This window comes from Cimex lectularius, unplaced genomic scaffold (genome assembly GCF_000648675.2).
Source record: "Cimex lectularius strain Harlan isolate CLEC.00 unplaced genomic scaffold, Clec_2.1 scaffold71, whole genome shotgun sequence".
Taxonomy (NCBI): Eukaryota; Metazoa; Arthropoda; class Insecta; order Hemiptera; family Cimicidae; genus Cimex; species Cimex lectularius.
Genome location: NW_019392655.1, coordinates 1,539,331 through 1,563,874, shown reverse-complemented (window position 1 = coordinate 1,563,874; position 24,544 = coordinate 1,539,331). Strand labels below are relative to the sequence as shown.

At 31.6% G+C, this 24,544-nt stretch overlaps 1 protein-coding gene and 1 long non-coding RNA gene across 4 annotated transcripts; one reads left to right on the top strand and one right to left on the bottom strand.

The window, feature by feature from the left end:
• Window positions 1-1,555: 1,555 nt before the first annotated feature.
• LOC106668237 (alpha-tubulin N-acetyltransferase-like) lies at window positions 1,556-22,561 on the bottom strand. Of its 3 annotated transcripts, none has more exons than XM_014396783.2 (8): window positions 22,255-22,561; window positions 7,594-7,743; window positions 7,346-7,517; window positions 7,126-7,282; window positions 7,004-7,064; window positions 3,265-3,331; window positions 3,103-3,157; window positions 1,556-2,896 (listed from the first exon to the last, which is right to left on the bottom strand). In XM_014396783.2, the coding sequence occupies exons 1-7, from the start codon at window positions 22,356-22,358 to the stop codon at window positions 3,131-3,133; spliced, it is 738 nt and encodes a 245-aa protein (XP_014252269.1). In that variant the 5' UTR covers window positions 22,359-22,561; the 3' UTR covers window positions 1,556-2,896; window positions 3,103-3,130. The 3 variants fall into 3 exon arrangements, with proteins under 3 accessions (XP_014252269.1, XP_014252268.1, XP_014252267.1); XM_014396782.2 differs by lacking the exon at window positions 22,255-22,561 and adding an exon at window positions 11,005-11,475; XM_014396781.2 differs by lacking the exons at window positions 1,556-2,896; window positions 3,103-3,157; window positions 3,265-3,331; ... (2 more) ...; window positions 7,346-7,517; window positions 7,594-7,743 and adding exons at window positions 13,301-14,803; window positions 14,919-14,985; window positions 16,362-16,422; ... (1 more) ...; window positions 16,720-16,891; window positions 16,968-17,117 and having other exon boundaries at window positions 22,255-22,537.
• Window positions 11,311-14,865, top strand: LOC106668238. The gene is made up of 2 exons (XR_001340729.1): window positions 11,311-11,686; window positions 14,654-14,865. It is a non-coding gene; the product is annotated as an uncharacterized LOC106668238 (long non-coding RNA).
• Window positions 22,562-24,544: the final 1,983 nt, after the last annotated feature.

Genomic DNA, 24,544 nt, shown 5'->3' with positions numbered 1-24,544 from the left:
CATACCAGTGATTGTTAAAAGATTTTTAAGGCAAATGTGTCTTTTTATCAATTCTAATTTTTAAACGCCTTTTTTTTAACAGCTTCGAGGTGGTCCCAAAAGTCACAGTTCTTATTTGTCAGGGAATGACCCAGACATTATTATTATTATCCGAAATAGACATTAAAATTAAATAAGCAAACAAATAAATATTAGTAAGAGCGAATGAAGAGAGGGACGAGAGTTGAGGTGTATCCGACTATGGGTGAGTCCTACAGAACTGTTGCTCCCATAATCATTGATTGGCTTTATTGTGAAACCATTAAACTGTACACAAGGTTGTTTTATTTACTTTGATTAAAATACATATTGAATTTTTTTTTTTTTTCAATTGTAATGTGACGTCCTCACATATTAAAAATAACTCTTAGGTCTATGATCATGCTCATCTCCTCAATGGTAATGCCATTACTTCATAAACAAACAAGTTAGGTTTATTCACAATTTTTTCCTTGGAAAATTTTAAGAACTTGCTCTTATTTTTATTTAATTTAAAAGTATTGCACACACTGCCATCAAAATCATGACAATTTTTAATTAATTGACTTTCTGTTTGTCTTTTCTTAATGTTGTAATTTTCAAGTTAAATTATTATTAATAACGAAGCAAATTTTATTTTCAAACAAGATAATTTATTTAATTATTCAGAAATCGTGAGATGCGGTCTGGTGTGATGTAGGTTTCAGAAAAACATTTTCTTTATCATGCCAACGTTTCGGTCTTTATTGAGATCATCTTCAGGGCCTGGGATTTACAAACATTGTTTAAATTTAACAAATACATGTAGGATGTGGAAAAATGTGAATTTATGCAATGCAAAAATTTGGATTTCTGAATAATCATCGACTAACAGTCACTAATCACCACACATAATTTATTTAGAAAAATTCTTATTTTATATTAGTTCACATTTGTTAAATAAACAAAATTGTGTTATTTTGGTTTTTATTATATAAAAATATAAATAGTTCATTTACTAACTACTTTACTTTAATTAAAACTAACGCTGCTCTCACCTTAATGAAATAGTAGCTTGAGAGCAGTTATGGCGACTACTTCTTGTATGATTATTTTGATTGAGAATTTTTCTATTTTATTTCGAAGAATTGAATTTGTTTATTTTATAGAAAGGAATACTTTTTTTTTTTTTACAAAAAGATATAGGCCAAATTGCATACTGTTCCGCTGTGTACAAGCTAAAGTGGAGTCACAACCTCGCCAGTTCTAGACTCGAATATACGAAGTGAAAACTGACGAACCCAAATCTGAGTCTAAGAATAAAGTTCGATAGAGGTTCAGCAGTGTGCAAAATCTGGCTGGTACTGCAAGATCGCCCCAGATGGGATTCAGCGCAAGTACTTTAGTGATCCGAGGATTTTCATGAAATGAACTTCGACAACTTCAATGTGCAACTGCCACCTTAACATTTCATCGAATACAAGGCAGAGTTTAATTGCTACCATGTTCAATTTAAAAGTAAAGAAAATCACCAGGATGAGAAAATAAATTGCGTAAATCACCATAAACCACATTGTTTTATTTCAATATACATATTAAAAAAAGCAAGCTTAGATTAAAATTTAGTGCAAACAGTGAAAACATGATTTAATGTAATTAATAAATAATAAGAGTTACACTCCAAAATATCCACATATCACAGGCTAATTCACATTGGGATAATACTGTTTAAGTGAGTTAAACATATATGACAAATGGATTATCACATTATGATAATATTGTTAAAATCAAGTAGCCAAATATGAATTTTCTTAGAAAAGCGATTTGGTTAGGCACAAAATTTTTCGCATTTAATTAAATTTAATAGATATTCACCTTCTTTTGTACAGAAAGTCAACTTAAATATTTAAAGTAAATGCTTCCATGTTTCAACATATTTAATAAAATTTGTTATAAATTATTCAATATCTTTATGCTTAACATTCCAACTGTACAAATTTATTGTCTCAATAACCGACTATGAATTATGTAAAAATTTGTAATAATTACCATATGAAAATTGTACAAAAGATATACTTTCCTTCTTTTTTATGTACATTCAATCTATTCAATGAATACAAATTTGTATCATAAAATACTTTTTTTACACTTATAAATATATATATGGGATCAATACTGAATACATGTTGCATATAAAAATCTTGTTGCTGCAGTTAATATTTATAAACCTCTTGAGCTGCCCATAACATTGGTACATACTATTTTATAGTATTATAACATTATTTTTAACCATATAAAAAAAATCAACACGGAGCATGGAGCATAAATGTCAGAATATAACATTTTATAAAACTTATTTAAAAAAACAAGAAGAATGATTTTTTTTAAAAGATCATCCTGCTTAGGGTTTGTATTGCACAGAGACTTATAGCAAAAATGCACTAGAAGATAACAATTTGGTTCGAAGGGTAACAAAGTAAATAAATGCCTTTCTTAAAAATAATAACATCTAGTGATATATATGATAATTGATCAGCTATAACAATTTCATTGAATCTAAGAATTTTATAAATATTTAACAAGTAAACAAAATAAGTTAACCCACATGTGCAAATGTAATGCAAGTAAAGCCCTTTAGGATAAAACATTAAAACTTAATAAATAATCACATATATGTATGTTTATGTCTGTGTATGTAGTGTGTGTGTGTATATATGCGTGTGTATTTTGTGTGTGTATTTAAAATAGAAAACATAAAATGAAATAAACAAAACAAGGAACTATAATTTTGCTGAGTATTTGTATAAGGGATTATTTTCCAGCGCCAGATTGGCAGAAATGTGCTAGCTTGATGTGTCGTCGAGAACGTGCAGAATTTTGTGCTCAATTCACTTCTCACCTGGAAATAATTGAAATTTTGTTCTGTAATACCTGATAACAATCGCCTCAGTTTTTAACTTTAAAACACAAGAAGCGATATAAATTAAGCTGAATTTCAAAAAATAATCCTTTCAATATTTTTATTATGTTTAAGCCAACAGGACAACACATGCATGGATATTTTTATACAGTTGTACAATATTTATATATATATGAAAAACCAACCGTTGTTCTCCGGCAACTTTTTTTCATCTTACATCAGATGATTAGTTTGAATTATCTGCAATACATTTTCAAAAATTAGTCCGGAGGTTTGAATAATAAATAACTAAACACTTCAATTATATGTTAAATAAAAGCTAAAAGCTATGTTAAAAAATATTTTACCTGTCCCATAGTTGTTTCTCGCTTGAAAGCAGTGTGCCTTCCATTGAACGTTAATTTGTTCCCAGTACTAGCAAATTGTTATTGAAAAATTAATTATTTTATTAAGTATATTAATCTACTAAATTTAAGGGAATAATTCTTAATAAATAATAAGATTATATATTAATTTTAGTTTATTAATATCTTACCTATATTAGTTAAACATTAATCTTTTATTAAAGCTTTCATTAAATAAGGGCAGACCCTTCGGAGGGCTAGTAAGTTAGTAATGAAGGCAAAAATAACATGTGATTTATTTTAATTAATAATGATAAATGAATGTTTATTTTTCAAAAATATTACTTAAGAAAGCCAAACATTAATATAATAATCTTATAATTTATTCTGGAATTTTTAGACATACTTTTAATTTTATAGCTAAAATAAATTTAATTAACAAATATATTAAAATTGGCAACCTTCAACCTTTAAATATAAAGTTATACCAGAAATTTAGAAATATATTAAAATTTTAATATTTAAAATAGTAATAATTTTTTTTCCAATGTAGTAGTTGTGTTTGTAATGTAGCTGGTCATTACTGACTATCCTCGTCTGCTGGTTTTAGCTTTTTTTTTTATGAACTCCTCTGATCTTCTCCTTTGGCAATTTGGCAGTTTTTTAAGGATAAAGATCTCCCCCGAGCTCCTCCTTAGCCAATTTGGACGTTTTTTTTTATCCTTTCTAGAAGGCATTTTATAGGTGGTTTTTATCTTTTTAGAAAGATGAAAAACTCCTCAGAGTTCTTCCTCAGTGAATTTTGCTGTTTTATTTTTATTTTTTAAATAACTCTCAGCTACTCCTTAACCAATTTGGCAGTTTTTGTACTGATAAAAATTCCTCTGAGGCCCCTATTTGCCAGTGTGTAGTGTTTTAAAAAATGAACTCTGATCCCCTCATTTGGCAGTTTTTTAAGGATAAAAATTCCTCTGAGATCCCTATTTCCAATGTGTAATTTTTAAAAAAGTTAACTCCTCTGATCTCCTCCTTAGGCAATTTGGCAGTTTTTTAAGGATAAAAATCTCCCCTGAGCTCCTCAACCAATTTGGACGTTTTTTAAAAGAAAAAAATCCTTAATAAGTTTTTTATCTATTTTCAAAAACAGAATTTTTTTTTCTATAAAGGATAAAAATTTGCTTAATTGGGTAAGCTAGCAGGTCAGAATTTGGCAGTTTTTTAATCCTTTCTAGAAGGCATTTTATAAATGGTTTTTATCTTTTTAAGAAAGATGAAAAACTTTTCTGAGTTCTTCCCCTTGTTTTTTTATTAATGAACTCTGAGCTTCTCCTTAGCCAATTTGGCAGTTTTTACAAAATGAACTCTTCTGAGCTCCAATTTAGCCAAATTGGCAGTTTTTTAAGGATAAAAATACCTCTGAGCTTCTCCTTGGCCAATTTTCCAGTTTTTTTAAGGATAAAAACCTCTGAGCTCTTCTTCTGCCAATTTGGCAGTTTTTTTAAATCGTTTCTAGAAGCCGGTTTTTATCCATTTGAGAAGGATAAAATAACTCTTCTGAGCTCCCGCTTAGCCAATTTCGCAGTTTTTAAAAGTTAAAAACTCCTCTGAGCTCCTACCAAGCCAATTTGGCAGTTTTTTAAAGGATACAAAAACTCCTCTGACCTCTTCCTTCGCCAATTTAGCAGTTTTTTAAACTCATCAACTAACTGTAATTATGTTTATGCAGCAATAAATATCCAAATAATGGATTCAGGAACCAGTTATTCCATCTCCCTTCTTATCTGGTTATTTCAGATATTTGTCTTCGGTTAAGTAGGGTAGAGATTTATGTCATTTAATTTGTATTCTCCTATTTCATCGTACAATTTTTCACTTGTAAGAATCAATCAAAGACATGATTAATTTTATCTGTCGACTGACTTTTGGCATTTTGAAAAAAAAAATCCACTTCCTTCACAACTGAAGATTGTTGAAGATTGATCATTTTTCGACTTGACTTAGCGATCGCTCACATCTAATACAAATCATGTATACTTTAGTGTATAAGGTACATAAGTATTAGCGAAATAGTATAAAGATATACAGTATATAGGTAGGAGTTGTTTTGGTGAATGTCAGAATTTGGAAGAATTTTAGAATTTTTGCATACCAGGTGGGGTAATCGTGTGAAGGTTTGCGGAAGTATTGTTCGGGTTGTTCCCGGCATTGCAGGCACTTCAAGGATTTTAGGACCAAAAAGTACCGTTATTGGTGCACTTCTTTAAAAAAAATGTTCTTTGTCATAAAATGTACCGAGCTTTTTTTGTTTTCATTCTTGTCTTGTGAGCAAAATATAAATACACATTTCTAAATCACGTCGATTCTTTTGTGCTTTCTGTTTCTGAGTTGATAGAATATCCTCTTTCCAAAGATAAAAGACTGGTTAGGCTAAGCCCTTGCGCAATGATCCTTTTTTAAAGCCCGTCGGAGAACGTTCGAGCCAACTTTGCTACTTTTCGTTGAGTAATAAGTAGGAGAAAGTAAAAAAAAAAATGTATATATATATATATATATATATATATACATCTTGAGACTTCCTCGCCACTTAATCCCTCATATTAAGTTTCTCATAACATTTAATTTCTGGGTAGAGGTTTGGCCATGGTGTCCAGTGTCTGTTATGCGGGTTCTGTTTCATTTCCCTATCTAATAGATTTATAATTAATAATATTATAATAATTATATATATATTATCTTGGATTCTCCAATTCCAATCCGATTACACGACATTTGAAAAATGGCAAAAAGGAGAGAAAATTCAAAAGGTGGGGTTGAGATGGGAAGTTAGTGTCCGAGTGGATCGAGGTCACGATAGCTCAAGTGGTAGAGTAGCGGCGTATCTAGCCAAAGATCGTGGTTCAAATCCCGCTCGTGTCATTGATTTTTTATCTCAACTAAGAACCTTAATTAATCGTAATATATTAATTGGTCAAATGGACCATGAAATTAGTGAATTTATATATAGAGTTGAGTTTTGACGGTCAGAACAGATTTTGGTTCTATATGTCTTTGTACATTCCAAGTTGTGTCACCTAAGTCTTGTGTAAGGATTCTACATCAGTCTGTGGGGGGGGGGGTTCCTAAGCACTTGACTTGTAGAAGTCAGTAGCTGCAAAGTGTACATCAAGGCTGTTTCTCAAATTACTAATTAATATACTGGGTACATTTTTTTTCTCTTGTCCATCACTATTTACACTAGTTTTTGATAAACTCAACATGTTGCTGGATGTTTGAGGTTGCTTGGAGAGGATTAATTTGAGGACAAAACTGCATTGTCATCAAGATTGGGAGGTGTAGGAAAGAGTGGTATAAATGTTATAAAGGGTCGAACCAAGGAAGCACCCTTGTGGGAAGCCGGCTTGTGTTGATCTGATATCTGAGTATTCCTTGTCATACCTCACTCTGATGCAGTGGCCAGAGAGGTAGGATTGAACAAAAAGAAAAGAAGTATGTAGGAAGTGTTTCAGTTTAAAATAGATGCCTGGACCAAATCCAGGAATGAACTACTTATAAATTAAAATTGTATGCAAATTGTTCTGTATCAGCAAGTACAACTAAATTATTCATGTTTGCTTTGTAATATTGCTTACCCCACCGTATTTCTTGAAAACATGACCTGTTCTATATGTGTATTCATTGTTTTACAATATCCGCTAATTAAAATTTAAAATCTTGTGGAATGTTTGAAATAAAAAAATTATACCTGTATGGTGAAATTTGGGGTGATGAGATTCCACAATGATGAGAACTTTTTAAATGAGTTTCTGAAAACAGAAATAAAAAAATATCGAAATATGATCTTTAAATTTTATTACTATATACTACCTTTATCTTGAGGTGTATTGTTGAAAAAGCCAGAAAAAACAACAAAATTATTAGTCTGGTGTACAGAATGTGTTAAATTGTAATGTTTTTGAAGGAATCTGAGAAATTTCTCTGAAGGACGATCAATTGCCAGTTTTTCTGGTTCCACCCCTTCCTCCTTAAAAAAAAAAAATATTCCAACAAAATTTATAATGTTACTGAATTATGTGGTCAACATTACATGTAGCATATAATTGAAGAGTTTTTTTCCACAGCCCATCCTCTGTTTTGATTCGTGAACGTAGAAGTCGAGTACGCAGAGGGGCACAGTCTCATTACATTGTCCACGTTCGTCAAACATGTACAGCCGCTTCCTTCCCATTTTCAACATTCCTATCACAGATCCATTCGATCTAGAGAACAAGAGTGAACGTCTGAATTTAAAGGCCATAAAGAAAGATCAGAAAATCAATTTAAAATTATATTTACTTGTTGCCTTCTTTATCGACAAGAAGGTAGACAATATGCTCCGAATTTCTCAGTTTGTCTGCACTCGTTATAGGTTTTACAAGACCTTGTGCCTTAGCCGACGCCAGGCCCATATCGTTTAAAATATCATTTACCACCTGCATACATGCCCTTTAACAATTAATATTTCTTTTTAATCAATCCTATATAATATAACGAACATATACAATATAAAATAACTAATAAAAACATTGATATTTAATTGTGCAAATAATCTTATTTTTTTATCAAGGATGTGGTTAAAATTATTATTGTAAATGTTCGACAATTTAGCTCAATTTTGTACACATAATGAAAATATGCGTTTAAAGCACTATTTATCATTAACTGGTGTCAAAGAACATTGGTTACATTAAAAATATATATTATTGTTTACGATAGATAGTTTTCTCAACAGTGAGTCCCACTAATCCAACCGAAGCTAATCTAAAATTCCTCCCAATACAAAACTGTTTCTGTCAGCAGAAAGTTTTAGCTAGAAGAAAGGTTCCAGGCACTAAACTGTCGATTATTATTCCAAGAAGCTTCCTCTCGAGGCCTGTGGGATGATGAACGTTAGGTTGTTTCTGATCATTTTATTCTAATTATCATCGTTGTTTCGCCAGAAACATTAAAACTTTTGCCACCTTCAGTTTTTTTCATTAAATACCATCAGAAAGGATGGCGAGGGCCTGCATGAGCCTGACAGATGAAAATAGAGCGCAAAGGCAGAACAAAATGATCAGAAATGATGAAACAACACATTTATCAATGCGCAAATTTTCAAAAAACATCTAGCGTTTCTTTAAAAAAAATGCATGTTATCTCCTGATTCAGTATGCCTTATGCATTCAGCCTTTTCTTAACGATTTAATTTATTAACCTGACCTTTTTTTACTACTTCCTTCTGCATTAACGCAATTAGTCGGCTAATGCTCAGTTTCAATTAGTTCAGACTGGCAGGACTTGATTGTACAAATAGTTCAGTAAATTAACTTGTTTTAGCCAATAATGAAGATAAATTGATAATCTGTCATTGACAGATCAATTTCTGTGCTGAAATTGTTGAAACTGCTATAAATATCGTTGTAATAAAGGCTCAAAACTGAAAATATTTTCAATTTACAATATTGAGTGAAATCAGCTTGCATATGTCAATTTCATTGTACTTTCAATCTTAAATTTATGAGACTTCCTTTTGAGTTTGTATTATGATGAACATTAGGTCATTTTCAATCATTTTGTTCAACTTATACTTGTTGTTTTCATCTGTCAGAAGCATCGCAGCACTTACTATATTCATTTTTTAATAACTTTGCTTAAAACTCATCAGTTAAATGCACCTGGTGTTCAAAACATCATAGATAGGCGTAACAAAATAATCATAAATGACCAAACAACTCTTTCATCCTTTTCCAACATTTCTTTCAATCTCACGCAGGTATATCACCTGATTCTGGGAAGAATTTAGTTTTAACCAGACCTGTTTTTACTGCTTGCTTATGACATGAACAGGATGTTTGATTTTAAACAAAATTTCCAAATAAACTTAGGTACCAAAAAAGAATGGGAAAGGGAGAAAAACATCTCCTTTAAGAATGGCACCATCCACTGGTACACAGATGGATCTGGACGCAAGAAGGTACAGGAGGCACCCATGGGAAAATACATATCTTTCAAACTGAGGTCCACGCAATCGAGAGATGTACCCAATTCAATCTGAACAACGGGTACAAAAACAAGAATATAGGAATCATGTCAGACAGCCAAGCAGCCGTCAAAGCGCTAAGTTCAAACAACATTAGCTCAAAGATGATGCTGAATTGCAAAATAAAACTAAACTAATTAGGTATGCAAAATAAAGACAGCCTCTGCTGGGTCTCAGGACATGTAGGAGTAGAAGGTAACGAGAAAGCGAATGCCCTTGCAAGAAGGGGGGGCTGCTTTACCGCTGATAGGACCCAAGCCCTTCTGCATAGGAATCCGCACTATCAATGAGCACCTTAGACAGAAGGATAAAAAGAAAATGAAGGAACAATGGAACTCTCTCAATAGACACAAATAATCCAAGGACCTCCTGATAAACTTTGGAAGGAGGTAAACATAACATTATGCAAGGAAGCAGGAAAAACTGTGAATCCTATCAGGATTCTTAACAGAACACTGTAAACTAAATGGACATCTCAAGAAGATTAGCATAACCCAACTCAGCAAGTGTAGATTCTGCAAAGAAGCAGAGGAAACACCAACACACCTACTAACAATGTTGGTGATACACGTGCCCACAGGAAGAAGTATTTTGGGATGTAAAATGTAACTGTAGAAGAAATTAAATCACGGAAAGCGGGCCTATTAATCAAGTTCCTTGATGAACTAGGATTTACCAGTGTGCGATAAGCACAGAGCAGGGGATACAACAGCGATTAAAGGGAGAGCAGTATAATACACAACCCAATTAATACATCTACATCTACTGCTTGCTTTTGCACTATTGCAGCAAAAGCAATTAGCCGTCAGTCGGCTAATACGAACAATGCTCAGTCCCAATTCTTTTATTCTACCTATTCTAGCTGTTTTCCGCTGTCGTACACATTTCAGCTCTTGCCATGTTCAGTTTTTAATAATAATTTCGGTTAAAACTTTCCGCCAAAGATGAGGAGGGTCAAAATGTATCTGATAGACAAGAGCAGTAAAGTCAGGCAGAACAGGATAATTACAAAGGATGAAACTAAACTTTCACCCTTGACCAAACATTTCAAAAATATCCAGCTTATCTTTCAATGTCACACATACGTATTAACTAACTTGGTGTACCTATACTATCAAGTCTTATCTGAAGATTGTAGTTTATGACCAGACTTTTTTTTCTGCAGTTTCTGCACTATTGCAATCAGGCAGCTAATCCAAGCAATGCTCATTTGTTCTACTATCTTCGGTTTTAAATAAAAGTTTTTGTCAAAAACTACCAATTAATGAAGGCAAGAGCTGAATTGAGTCAGACAAATGAAAATATCAGGTGAAGAATAAAATGACCAGAAATGACCAAACTACACTTTCATCCTTGTCCAGCTTTTGTGTTGAAATTGTGCAACATAAAAAAAACTCTCTCCTACAAATATCGATGCAACAAAGGCTAAAAACAGAAAATCTCGTCAATTTACAATACTGAGGAAAATCATCTTGACAAATGAGAAATGACATTTTTGAAAAAATGACACAACACAGCGGAGCTTTTAAACAAAGCAGGTGGCTTGTTTTGTGCTTTGAGGGAGAAATGTGCAAGTTCCAACTCGTCCTTGCCCAGGCTTTCTCCTTTTAAGGAAGGAATGATCTCCGACCAAATGCCAGGAGAAACGCTACCCGTTAGGGAATTTCGCCTAGTATGACACTCACCTCATGCTCCTTCTGTCGCCGGCGAATCCTTCTGGCAGAAGAGTGTTGTCAATCTTCGTGATCTCACGCCTTAAAAAGCTATTTATTCCGAAGTTGAAGTTCATTTTTTTCAGTTGCACTTTCGAAACTAATTGATCCCCGTGCAGAGAGTGTGGGTACGAATTTTAAAAAAATGAAAATATGGAGATAAATTTCAATGAATTAAAAACCCGTGGAGACTGACGTAACACTTGTTCTTCTGAATGGGCTACTAGTACCTATCATCTCACAGCTGATTTGGAAATTTCAAAACCTAACTCGGAAAAGCTTTCCGTTAAAACTCTCACATTTACCCGTCTAACTATTCAATTAAAATCAGTTTTTATTTTTATTTAGTCGAAATTCAATTTATTATTGTTATACCCGACTTCTCAACATTTTCTTGTTAAGTGTCAAACGGTATTATCTTTTTTTTAGTGTTTCATAACTGTCTCTCATAGCTATCAAATAACACAACCTACAAAACAAGAAAGGTTCTCCAAAATATCAGCCTTCTCCCAAACGGATGTTGATTTATTTTTTAAAAAATTGACAAATTTCAAAAACAGGAGGAATGGCAGACGCTTCTGTTAACAATGCGAGCACCGAGGATGTAAACAAGTTCTTCCAAGTCGCAATGGAACTTGTCGAAAGAACCGGAGAAGTAAGAATTTTTTAATATTTAGATCTTGAAAAAGTTTTTTTTCTTAAATGAGAAGAACAGCTATGTACGTGAATCTTATGTGACTAAACGATACCGTTGATAGTTTAATCTGACATCATGTAGAAGCATGCTTAGGCAGTGTAGATCCTGTAAATAAAAATGAACCTTGTTTATAAATAAGACACTGGTTTAATTGTGTTAGGTTGATAATTTTTTTAAGGTGGCTATTCGGTATCGAATGCTGCCAAATATTTGCTAATTTGAATTGCTCGACTTGGCATTCGCATAAACACACATGCGGCGTTTGTACAACCACCCAGTTTGTACGGAAACAGCGAATATTCTCCAATTCCTCAACTTGTTAATAAGTCGCGATGGACAACAGTGAAACTGTCATTGCTCAGTTGCATTTACTGTTTTGTGTAGTGGCTACAAACTCAGTCACAAATCAGCCATAGAGTACTGTTGCCCCATCTTTCTGTCAATCCGTTTCCACACACCGAAAACCCCCCTGGTTCCGTGGCCGTTCCGATTTTTGTGATACAAATCTAAGTTCGCACAATCAAATCATACACCTTGGTTTTCAGGCATGAGAGGAATTAAGTTTTTTTTTTTCTACGATATCCTGAATCTGATCAATCATGCGGTGCCTACTTAAATAGTATTAAACTGAGACCTTCTCCTAATTGCATGACATGTGATGAGTCAGAAAGAATAAAATAGATTGTTTTATTCTGTCTGGAGTATGGGAGGGAGAGAAAATATTTTTTGACTGATTAACTCAGAAGAGGTTAGCAAACATCACCCTTATAGGTTTATTCAGGATTGTGATAGGGAGATCTAAACTTTGGGAAGGCGTATCGGGCTGCGCCTTGCCGCAGGGTTTCCTGTATTGCACTGCAGGATAGTCGGTGCTGTCTTTTTGGGGGGGGTCTCATCGCTCAAATCGTCTTTGGATCAGTACTCCGTCGTTTAGACATTGGGCCGCTGTGGCTTCAGTCCATGAAAGTACGTCTCAACTCAACCTACAACTTCCAGCTATATCACTTATTTTTTATTTATTTGCCATTATACTTCACTTTAATACATTCACACTTTGAAGCGACTGTACACCAGTGACAGTGTCGATCTGGACTGAAAATAGTGACTCAAAATGTGGAGGTAAACTGCAGAATAATGCCAATCTGCCCACTGAGTGTGCTTCTGTTCTCCCTATACTCAGTCTTAGAGAAAGAGTTGCAACGTGGAGTCAAGATTGGAGATACTAATATTAAATTGCTAATGAATGTGGATGATCGTGCTTGACCTAAAATCCGGGGCTTTTAAAAATAAATATCGACCTATTCAAGCAGTACTGCAAGTGGAGACTATGTAAACTTTGAAAAGTCCCAAATAATGATTTTCCAGAATGGGGGGGGGGGAGCAGCTGCAGAACAATGGACATTTGGGACAGAGAGAAAAAGTATAATGGCCAGAAGGCTTCCAAGGAAAAAATCTAAGAAATTGGTTGAACCCCGTACTGCCATCCACACTGTGAGCTGTAAGTCCAAATACTGAAAACCATGTGTAATTTAAAAAGGAGGGAAAATCACCAGGATGATGAAATAACTTACATAAACCACAACAATGTTTAATTTCTATGTATTACAAAAGCAAGCTTAGATTAAAATTTAGTGTAAACAATGAAAACCTAATTTAATATAATTACAACATAAATGATTATACTTAGGAATATCCAAATATCACAGGCTAATTCACATTGGGATAATACTGTTTAAGTGAGTTAAACATATTATGACAATTGAATTATCACATTATGATAATATTGTCAAAATCAAGTAGCTAAATATAAATTTTCTTATACAAGCAATTTGGTTAAACTTTATACTTTCGATGCCCCTCATTTAGTTTAGCCAAATGTTTCAACTTCTTTTGTATAGAATGTCAACCTAATATTAATTATTTAAAGTAAGTGCATCCATGTTTCATCTTTATAAAATTTGTTGTAAATTATTCAATATTTTACGCTTAACATTCCAATATTATCTCAGTAACTAACTATAAATTATGTAAAAGTTTGTACTATAATTACCATCTAAAAATTATACAAAATATATATGTGCTTTCCATATTTTTTTATGTACATACAATCTATTCAATCAACACAAATTCGTATCACAAAATAATTATTTCTTTTTTTACACTTATAAATAAAATATATTTCTTTAACTATAATGAATTCATTAATTGAATTTATCAAAGTAGGCAGACAATAATGAACTACTTACTGGTTGATTCTGTCTTGATCGATACCAAATTAATGCATGTAACATAAAAAGATTTGTTGCTGCAATAAAGATTTACAAACCTCTTTTGAACTGGCCATAATATTGGCGCATACTATTTTATAATATTGTAACATTATTTTTAACCATATAAACAAAAAAATCAACATGAAACATGGAACATAAATGCTAGAATATAACATTTTATAAGTTATTTAAAAAAAAGAAAACCAAAGCAGAATGATTTTTTTTAAAAGATGATCCTGTTTTGGATTTGTATTGAACAGTCTTATAGGAAAAATGACTAGAAGAGAACAATTTGGTTTGAAGGGTATCAAAGTAAGTAAATGCATTTCTAAAAAAATAATCTAATATAGTTATATAGATAGATATGAAAATTGATCGGCTATAACAATTTTACTATTAGTAAAATTTGATCAAATTTATTATAGTTATCTAAACATTTAACAAGTAAAACAAAATTAGTTAACCCACAAGTGGAAATGTAGTTATCTAAACATTTAACAAGTAAAACAAAATTAGTTAACCCACAAGTGGAAATGTAATACAAGCCAAGCCCTTTCGGACAAAACTTGTGTATTAAAAATAGAAAAGAAAATGAAATAAACAAAACAAGGAACTATAATTTTGATGAGTATTTGCATAAGGGATTATTTTCTAGCGCCAGATTGGCAGAAATGTGCTAGCTTGATGTGTTGTGGAGACGTGCAGAATGTTGTGCTCAATTCACTTTTCACCTGGAAATAATCGAAGCAACCGCTGTTCTCTACCAACTGTTTTCACCTTACTTCAGATGAGAAGATTGAACTATCTGCAATACAGTTTAAATTAATCAGTTTGGAGATTTGAATAATAAATAACTAAACACTTCAATTATATTTATTAATAGTTAAGTTAAATAAAATCTCTGATAAAAAATATTTTACCTCTCCCATAGTTGTTACTCGCTTGAAAGCAGTGTGCCTTCCACTGAACGTCAATTTGTTCTCAGCACTGGCAAATTGTAATTGGAACATTAATTATTTTTACAGCTTTCATTAAACAGTCTTTTGGATAGATAGTAAATTAGTGCCAATACAAAAATAATATTTGGTTTAATTTATTTTAATTAATAATGATAATGACTTGATTGAATATTTATTTACAAAAATGTTAATTAAGAAAGCAAGACATTAATATAATTATCTTATAATTTATTCTGGAATTTTTAGACATTTTTAATATTACAGCAAAAATAAACTTAATAAAAATTTTTTAAAATATTGGCAACCTTCATCCTTTAAAGAATAAATTATACAAGAAAATACACAATATATTTTAAAATTAAAATAAACAGTTTATAAAATTAATAATTAATGAAAACAGTTTATAAGCTAATGTGAACAAAGTTTTCTTCAGTGAACTAGTTGTGTTTGTAGTTAGTCAGTACCGATCGCGTATTGTCATATTTCGTGGTGGGTTTCTGAGTCCTATTTTATAGATAAAGAAATGTTGGAACATGCATAGAAAGCTTGGTGTAGAACTGTTGGAACTGGCTGTGACATAAAAACACCCAAAACAAGCTTCGAAAAGCGGGGGTTTTCTAGAAGAGGTTTGTCGTTCTTGTACAACGTCCATTTATGTGGAAGGGTTTAGTGCGTCATTCTGGGATGACGGCCATAACTAACGTTTTAAATTGTTGTCCGTTAAGTTTTGTATTGGGATTCTACATTAGTCTCGTGCCGAGTCCTAAGTACTTGACTTGATTAGAAATCGGAGCTCCTTGATGATGCCCAATGGAAGTCAAGACTTTTTCACATTAAATGTACAATGGGTATATTTTTCTTTTCTTGTTCTCCTCTATTTGTAAGATAAAGATAAGATAACATGTTCTTGGATGTTAAAGGAGGTTGCTTAGAAAGGATTTGTGTTAATGCGCGTACACACTAAGCAAATCTCTGCCAACAAATATATCAGGCTGAACGTTGGTCATACCATAAGTGGTAATGATGGTGCTGCCATTTATAGGAATGTCAGCAGGATAAATAGGATGGGACCAAGAATGCTCCCATGTGGGATACCCGATTGTATTGCTCTGATATCTGATTTTTTAAAATAGGATTTCAGGATAATGGAGGAAGGTTTCAATTTAACATAATGTGTGGGCCACATCCAGGAATGCATTCATTTATAAATAAAAATTGAAAGCAAATTGTTCATTTTAGCAAGTAAATTATCATGTTTGTCATGCTAAAATAATACACCACTGTATTTCTTGAAAATGTGAGCTGTTCTAAAATGTATGTATGTGTATGTATAATCGTTGTTTACAATACTTGTGAACTAAAATTTAAAATTATGTGAAAACTATTTAAATAAAAAAATTATACCTGCGTGGTGAAAGTTCGGGTGATGAAATACCATAACGATGAGCAATTTTTAAATGATTTTCTGAAAACAAATAACAAATATAGATGGAAATACAATATATACATATATAAGGTTCAAATTTTATTACTATATACTACCTTTATCATGAGGTGAATTGTTGAAAAAGCCAGAAAAAACAACAAAATTATTACTCTGGTACATGTCTTGTGTTAAATTGTAATGTTTTTGAAGGAATCGGAGAAAATGCTCTGAAGGACAATTAATTGCCAATTTTTCTGGTTCCACTCCTTCCTCCTTTAAAAAAATATATATTCCAACAAAATGTATAAAATTACAGTATTATGTGGACAGCATTACATGTAGCATATAATCTAAGAGTTTTCTCTCATAGCCCATCCCTTGTTTTGACTCATGAATGTAGAAGTCGAGTATGCAGTGGGCCATCCCCTCGTTACGTTTTTCATGTTCGTCAATCATGTACAGCCGCTTCTTACCCATTTTCAACATTCCAATCACAGATCCATTCGAACTAGAGAACAAGAGTGAACATATAAATTTAAAGGCCAAAAAGACGGATTAGAAAACCAATCAAAAATTATATTTACTTATTGCCGTCTCTATCGACAAGCAGGTAGACAATATGATCCGAATTCCTCAGTTTTTCTGCAGTTGTCATAGGTTTTTCAATACCTCGTGCCTTAGCTGATGCTTGGCCCATATTGTTTAAAATGTCATTTACGACCTGCATACATGCCCTTTAACAATTTTAATATTTCTTTTTAAATAATCCTATATAATATAACGAATATATACAATATAAAATAACAAACCAAAAAACACATTTAATTGTGCAAATAAAGATTTTTTATTATTTATTTATTTATTTATATATCAGGGATGTGGTTTAAAATTATTCATATAATTATTACACAATTTCGCTACTTATACAAATAATGTAAATATGAGATTAAATCCCTCCTTCTTATTTTAGACACTTGGTGTCAGGGAACATCATCACTGCACTGTCAGCATACATTAAACACATATTAATGTATATGATAGATAATTAACATGTTTTGACAGCAGAAATGAAATTTCACAAAATATATAATATTTATTCCTGGTACTCTACTGTCAATTATCTTCCCAAGAGACTTCTTGAGGTCAGTGTGATGATCAACATTATGTTGTTTCCGACCATTTTGTTCTGATTATCGTCGTTTTCATGTCAGACAAATTACAGCTTTTGCCATCTTCAGTTTTTAATAATAACTTTCGTTAATACCCACCCCTAAAGATGGAGAGTGTTGATACATTTCTGATAGAAGAAAACAGAAGGATCAGAATGGATCAAACAAGCCTTCACGTGTGTACAGTTTTTCAAAAAACATACAAGTTATCTTTCAACATCCCCTATGTGTGTATCACCTGATGCGGTGTGCCTTTAAATTAAGGCTTTTCGATCAAATGTACATTATTAATCAGACCTGATTTTACTGCTACATAAAATGTGCACAAGTCTGCTAAGTAACGGTGCAACTAACACGAACAAACAGGAAATGTACAATATTGACCAAAATCATATTATGTACGCCAAAGTTTTGAAATGGGACAACCTAAAAAAAAATAATAAAATTAATTTTTAAAAGTCTGCTACAGATATTGATGCAACTAACGCGAACAAACAGGAAATATTGTCAAATTACAAATGACGATGTATCAAAACTAATAAACAGGAAATCTTTGATCCAATGTTTTAAAATTATGCAACCTAAAAAATAAATAATAATAATTAATTAATTAATTTAAAAAATTCTGCTTCTTATATTGAAGCAGCTAACACGATTAAACAGGAAATATTGTGAAATTACAAAAGAGAAATGTAACAAAGCTAATAAATAGAATATCCTGACAATTTACAATGTTGACCAAAATCATCATGTTTATTGTCAAAGTGGTGAAATGGTGCAACATTAAAAAGAAATAAGAATAAATAAATAAGGCGGCTACAGATAACGTATGTGTTGAAGTGGTATAGCATAAAAAAAAAAAACTAAATAAATTGGTACCGAAAACGATGCGAATAAACAAGAAATATTGACCATAATCATCTTGTTTACTGTCAATGTGTTGAAATGGTGCAACATTTAAAAAAAATTAATTAATTAATTAGAAATCTTGACAATTAGCAATGTTGAGAAAAATCATCACGTAATAATTAATAAATAAATTGCTACCGAAAACGATTCAATTAATGCGAATAAACAAGAAATATAGATAAATTACAATTGAGATGTAACAAAGCTAACAAACGGAAATATTTACAGTTAGCAATATTGACCAAAATCAACTTGTTTGCTGTCAATGTGTTGAAATGGTGCAACATTATTTTTAAAAAATAATCAGAAGAAAAATAGTGCCTTGTACAATTAACGATGCAAGAAATAGGAAATAAAATCAATGGACAATATTGAACAAAATCATCTGGTATACTGTGAATGTGTTACATGGTGCAACATAAAAAAGAAACCACCTACAAAAGACGAAGTAACAAAGCTAACAAAGAAGAAATCTTGACAATGCAATATTGACAAAAATCATTTTGTTTACTGTCAATTTGTTGTAATGATGCAACATGAAGAAAACAAAAAGAAGTCTTTTCACGGTCTTGGCCTCGACCCATCGTCTCGACGCCACGAAACAACACCGGCCCTTTTGAGGGCCACAAAACTCCCAGTCACTAAAGCTTTATTACATCGTCATTTGTAATTTGTTTCTTGTTTATTCGCGTTAATCTCATCGTTTTCGATAGCAATATTTTTTTTAATGTTGCACCATTTCACCACATTGACAGTAATCAAGTTGATTATGGTCAATATTTCTTGTTTATTCGCGTTATAATGTTAATTTGCATCGCGCTTTCGGTAGCATTTTATTTGTTTATTTATTTATTTATTTTTTTTTAATGTTGCACCATTTCAACACATTGACAGTAAACAAGATGATTTTGGTTAATGTTGCTAATTGTCAAGATTTCCTCTTTGTTAGCTTTATTACTTCGTCATTTGTAATTTGTCAATATTTCTTGTTTATTCGCGTTAATCGCATCGTTTTCGGTTGTTTTTTTTTATGTTGCATCATTTCACCACATTGACGGTAAACAAGTTGTTTTTGGTCAATAATGTTAATTTTCAAGTTTTCCTCTTTGTTAGGTGTGTTACATCGTCATTTGTAATTTGTCAATATTTCTTGTTTATTCGCGTTAATCGCATCGTTTTGGGTAGCAATTTATTTATTTTTTATGTTATACCACTTCAACACATACGTTATCTGTAGCAGCCTTATTTATTGGCAGGCTTATTATTATGGTTCGCCTTGTTGGATGTTATTTGTAATTTTTTGTAAATGTTGCACCACTTCATCACATTGAAAATAAATTCATTATTTTTCGTGGTGCGCTTGACCAATTAATATAATTGAAAATAAACAAGATGATTTCGATGTGTATTGTAAATTGACAATGGTTCGCTTTGTTGCATGTTATTTGTAATTTTTTTTAAATGTTGCACCACTTCATCACATTGAAAATAAATTCACTATTTTTCGTGGTGCGCTTGACCAATTAATATAATTGAAAATAAACGTGATGATTTTTGTCAACATTGTAAACTGACAATATTTACTATTTTCTGGCTTTCTTACATCGTCATATGTAGGAGACAGTTTTTTTATGTTGCACCACTTCATCACATTGAAAATAAACGTGATAATTTTTGTGAACATTGCTAATTGTCAAGATTTCTAATTTATTTATTCCTTTTTTTTTTTTTGTTAAATGTTGCTCCATTTCAATACATTGACAGTAAACAAGTTGATTATGGTCAATATTTCTTGTTTATTCGCATTAATTGCATCGTTTTCGGTAGCAAATTTTATTTATTTTTTATTATTATTATTTTTTTAATGTTGCACCATTTCAGCACACTGACAGTAAACAAGTTGATTTTGGTCAATATTGCAATTTGAAATTTTTTTCGTTTGTTAGCTTTGTTACATCGTCAATTGTAATTTATCAATATTTCTTGTTTATTCGCATTAATTGAATCGTTTTCGGTAGCAATTTATTTATTATTATTATTTTTTTAATGTTGCTCCATTTCACCACATTGACAATAAACAAGTTGATTTTGGTCAATATTGCTAATTGTCAAGATTTCCCCTTTGTTAGGTTTGTTACATCGTCATTTGTAATTTGTCAATATTTCTTGTTTATTCGCGTTAATCGCATCGTTTTCGGTAGCAATTTATTTATTATTTATGTTACACCACTTCAACACATACGTTATCTGTAGCAGCTTTATTTATTTTTATTTTTTTAATGTTGCACCACTTCATCACATTGAAAATAAACATGATAATTTTTGTCAACATTGCTAATTGTCAAGATTTCTAATTTATTTATTTTTTTGTTTAATGTTGCACCATTTCAACCCATTGACAGTAAACAAGTTGATTACGGTTAATATTTCTTGTTTATTCGCGTTAATAGCATCGTTGTCGGTAGCAATTTTTTATATTTTTTATTATTATTTGTTTTAATGTTGCACCATTTCAACACATTGGCAGTAAACAAGGTGATTTTGGTCTATATTTCTTATTGTCAAGATTTCCCCTTTGTCAGGTTTGTTACATCGTCATTTGTCAATATTTCTTGTTTATTCGCGTTACTTGCATCGTTTTCGGTAGCTTTTTTTAATGTTGCACCATTTCAGCACATTGGCAGTAAATAACTTGATTTTGGTAAATATTGCAATTTGTCAAGATTTCTAATTTATTTTTTTTATTTGTTTTTGTTAAATGTTGCACCATTTCAACACATTGACAGTAAACAAGTTGATTATGGTCAATATTTCTTGTTTATTCGCGTTAATCGCATCGTTTTCGGTAGCAATTTATTTATTTTTTATGTTTCACCACTTCAACACATACGTTATCTGAAGCAGCATTATTTATTTTATTTTTTTAATGTTGCACCATTTCACCACATTGACAATAAACAAGTTTATTTTGGTCAATTTCGCTAATTGTCAAGATTTCCCCTTTGTTAGGTTTGTTACATCGTCATTTGTAATTTGTCAATATTTCTTGTTTATTAGCGTTAATTGCATCGTTTTCGGTAGTTTTTTTTTATGTTGCACCATTTCAGCACATTGACAATAAACAAGATGATTTTGTTGAATATTGTAAATTGTCAATGGTTCGCTTTGTTGGATGTTATTTGTAATTTTTTTTAAATGTTGCACCACTTCATCACATTGAAAATAAACAATATTTTTGATGAATATTGTAAATTGTCAATGGTTCGCTTTGTTGGATGTTATTTGTAATTTTTTTTAAATGTTGCACCACTTCATCACATTGAAAATAAACAATATTTTTGATGAATATTGTAAATTGTCAATGGTTCGCTTTGTTGGATGTTATTTGTAATTTTTTTTAAATGTTGCACCACTTCATCATATTGAAAATAAACAATATTTTTGACGAATATTGTAAATTGTCAATGGTTCGCTTTGTTGGATGTTATTTATAATTTTTTTTTAATGTAAACTGACAATATTTACTATTTTCTGGCTTTGTTACATCGTCATATGTAGGAGACAGTTTTTTTTTATGTTGCACCATTTTAATACATTGATCGTAAACAAGATATTGCCAATTTCCGTATTGACCAAAATCATCTTGTTTACTGACACTGTGTTGAAATGGTGCAACGACAGAACGGAGATTTTAAGCTGGAATATCTGGCTTGTTTTGTGCCTTGGGGGAGATTAGATTGCAACTGGTCTTTCCAAGGAACGCTACCCGAATCTCGCCTAGTATGACACTCACCTCATGCTCTTTCTGTCGCCGGCGAATCCTTCGGGCAGAAGAGTGTTGTCAATCTTCACGACCTCACGCCTGAAAAAGTTATTTATTCCGTTGTCGAAATTCATTTTCTTTAAGTTAAGCTTTCCAAACTATTTGATCCCGAGCAGAGATAGTGTACGTACGAATTTTAATAAAAATTAAAATACGGAGACAAATTTTATTGATTTGAAAACTAGTTGTCGACTGTATAAGACTCGCTCTTCGAATGAGTATAGTAGGAACTTAGGAGGGAAAGTAGGAACCAGGTTGCATGGCGGGGGATTTTCCCCCACTTTTGGGGGAAAAGTGGCCCCTGGTGGAAGGGATTCCGGTGCCAGGCTCCAGCGTATTTTTCCAAGGTTGGGAAAAAATGTCCCTACTCGTTTCTCTGGTGTGGAAATACAAAAAAAAATTTTGTAACTGCGTGATTTACATCTTACCGTTCTGTGTTCCTACGATTTGTAATATGTATTAATTTGTGAACAGTAAACAGTTAAGTACTCAAATCACAAGAATAAGTAAATCCCTACAAAAATTCGGATGGCAGCGCGATCACCCTACCCGTTTTTAGAGAATGCTAATTTGTAATTAGCATTATATACTACTATATATTATATAATTTATATTATATATTTATATTATATACTATGTTTGTTTTTCACCCATGAGTTGTAAAATATCGAGAACAAATAAAAAAAAATTTTAATCGTTAATATTGTGTTGTGTAATTTTATAAGTGATAAAACTTTATGTTTTTCAAAATTCCTTTAATCATCCGTCTTTCTGTTTCTATTTTCTCTTGCAAATTGTTTTAAAAGATTCTGATTCAAGTTCTGATATATTGTAGAAAGAGGAGAATGGGAATACCTAAATTAGGGGAAAAAAAAGGTAGCCTACTTATTATATTCATAGAGGTCATTTATCATTTATTTATATTCATTATGAAAGGTGTATAAACACATATTCCAATCTGATTGGAAGTCATCTTTTAACTGGATTGAAAACAGTAAAAAAGGAGAGGCAAGACCAACTGTCACCACCTGTTATGCAGTATCTTTGAGATGTCAACATTTACATCCTAAGATACTGATTTGAACTCCATTGAGTACTTTTGGCAGTCAGCTGAGCTGAAAGTTACATTAGTTGAGATTTGGGATGAAATTACTCAAGAAGTGGCTGAAGGCTTAATTATGAGCATGCTGAAAAGTTTAGAGTGTAATAAGAGCAGATGTTATTCACCCTATTAAAGATTGTTAAGTTTGTTTTGTTCATGCACAAAAATGATTTTTTCTTTTTTTAATTTTTGAGATATGTTATTTTCCCACTAACCAAATATTCTAATAAATACCTGAATTATAAAAAATATCAGTTTTAATATTACTGAAAAAGCAAATGCATAAAAAATATCAAATTTTGAAAGTACTGCCACTTTTATTTTGTGTGGACCAGTGTATTGTAATTTTACTATTTTTATGTTTTAATTATTTTTCTTTTTGATTCTTTTTATTCAGTGGTGATTCTACATTTTTTTAACAGATCAAATTTGTATAAAATTTACTTTTTTATTGGGGCCTTTTTCAAGCATAAATTTTTCTATGCAAAAATGATTTTTATGGGAAAAATAATGATTACGATATTTTACAAAAATCTAATCTTTATTTCACCTGTCTATTGACTATAATTTTATAAGAAGTTTATATTTGAAATCTAAAATAAAACTGGTCAATTAAAATCTCCTAAATCTTACTCTAATTCACAATTTTGATACCACAATCTATATACTATTCAATATTTTGTTTGGGGGGCTTTTTCTTCATTTTTTTTTTCTTTCTCCAATTAATTGAAATCAGTGAAAGGTCAAAAGTCCATCGGAGATATGTTGACAGTAAAAGAATTCCACAGCAATAAAAAAATTACTAAAAACCCATGAACTACGAGCAGCATCATTTATTGCTGAATATAACCTGTCCCTTAAGGTAACTGATGATTTAGTTGCCATGATCCGGAATTTACTGCCTAATGTACCTGTTAAAGATATGACCTCCAATAGAAGGAAATGTACTGTTTTGGTAAAGCATGTACTAGTGGAAGATCTTTAGTCATGTGAACATGAAAAATATTTTTTCATTAATTATAGACGAATCGACTGATGTTGCTACAATAGAGTTTGGCCAAATGCATAGGGTACATGGTAAGCTGTACATCACATGATTATTTCTTGGATTTGCTGCAGAACAATGGGCATTTGGGCCATAGAGAAAGAAAGTATGAT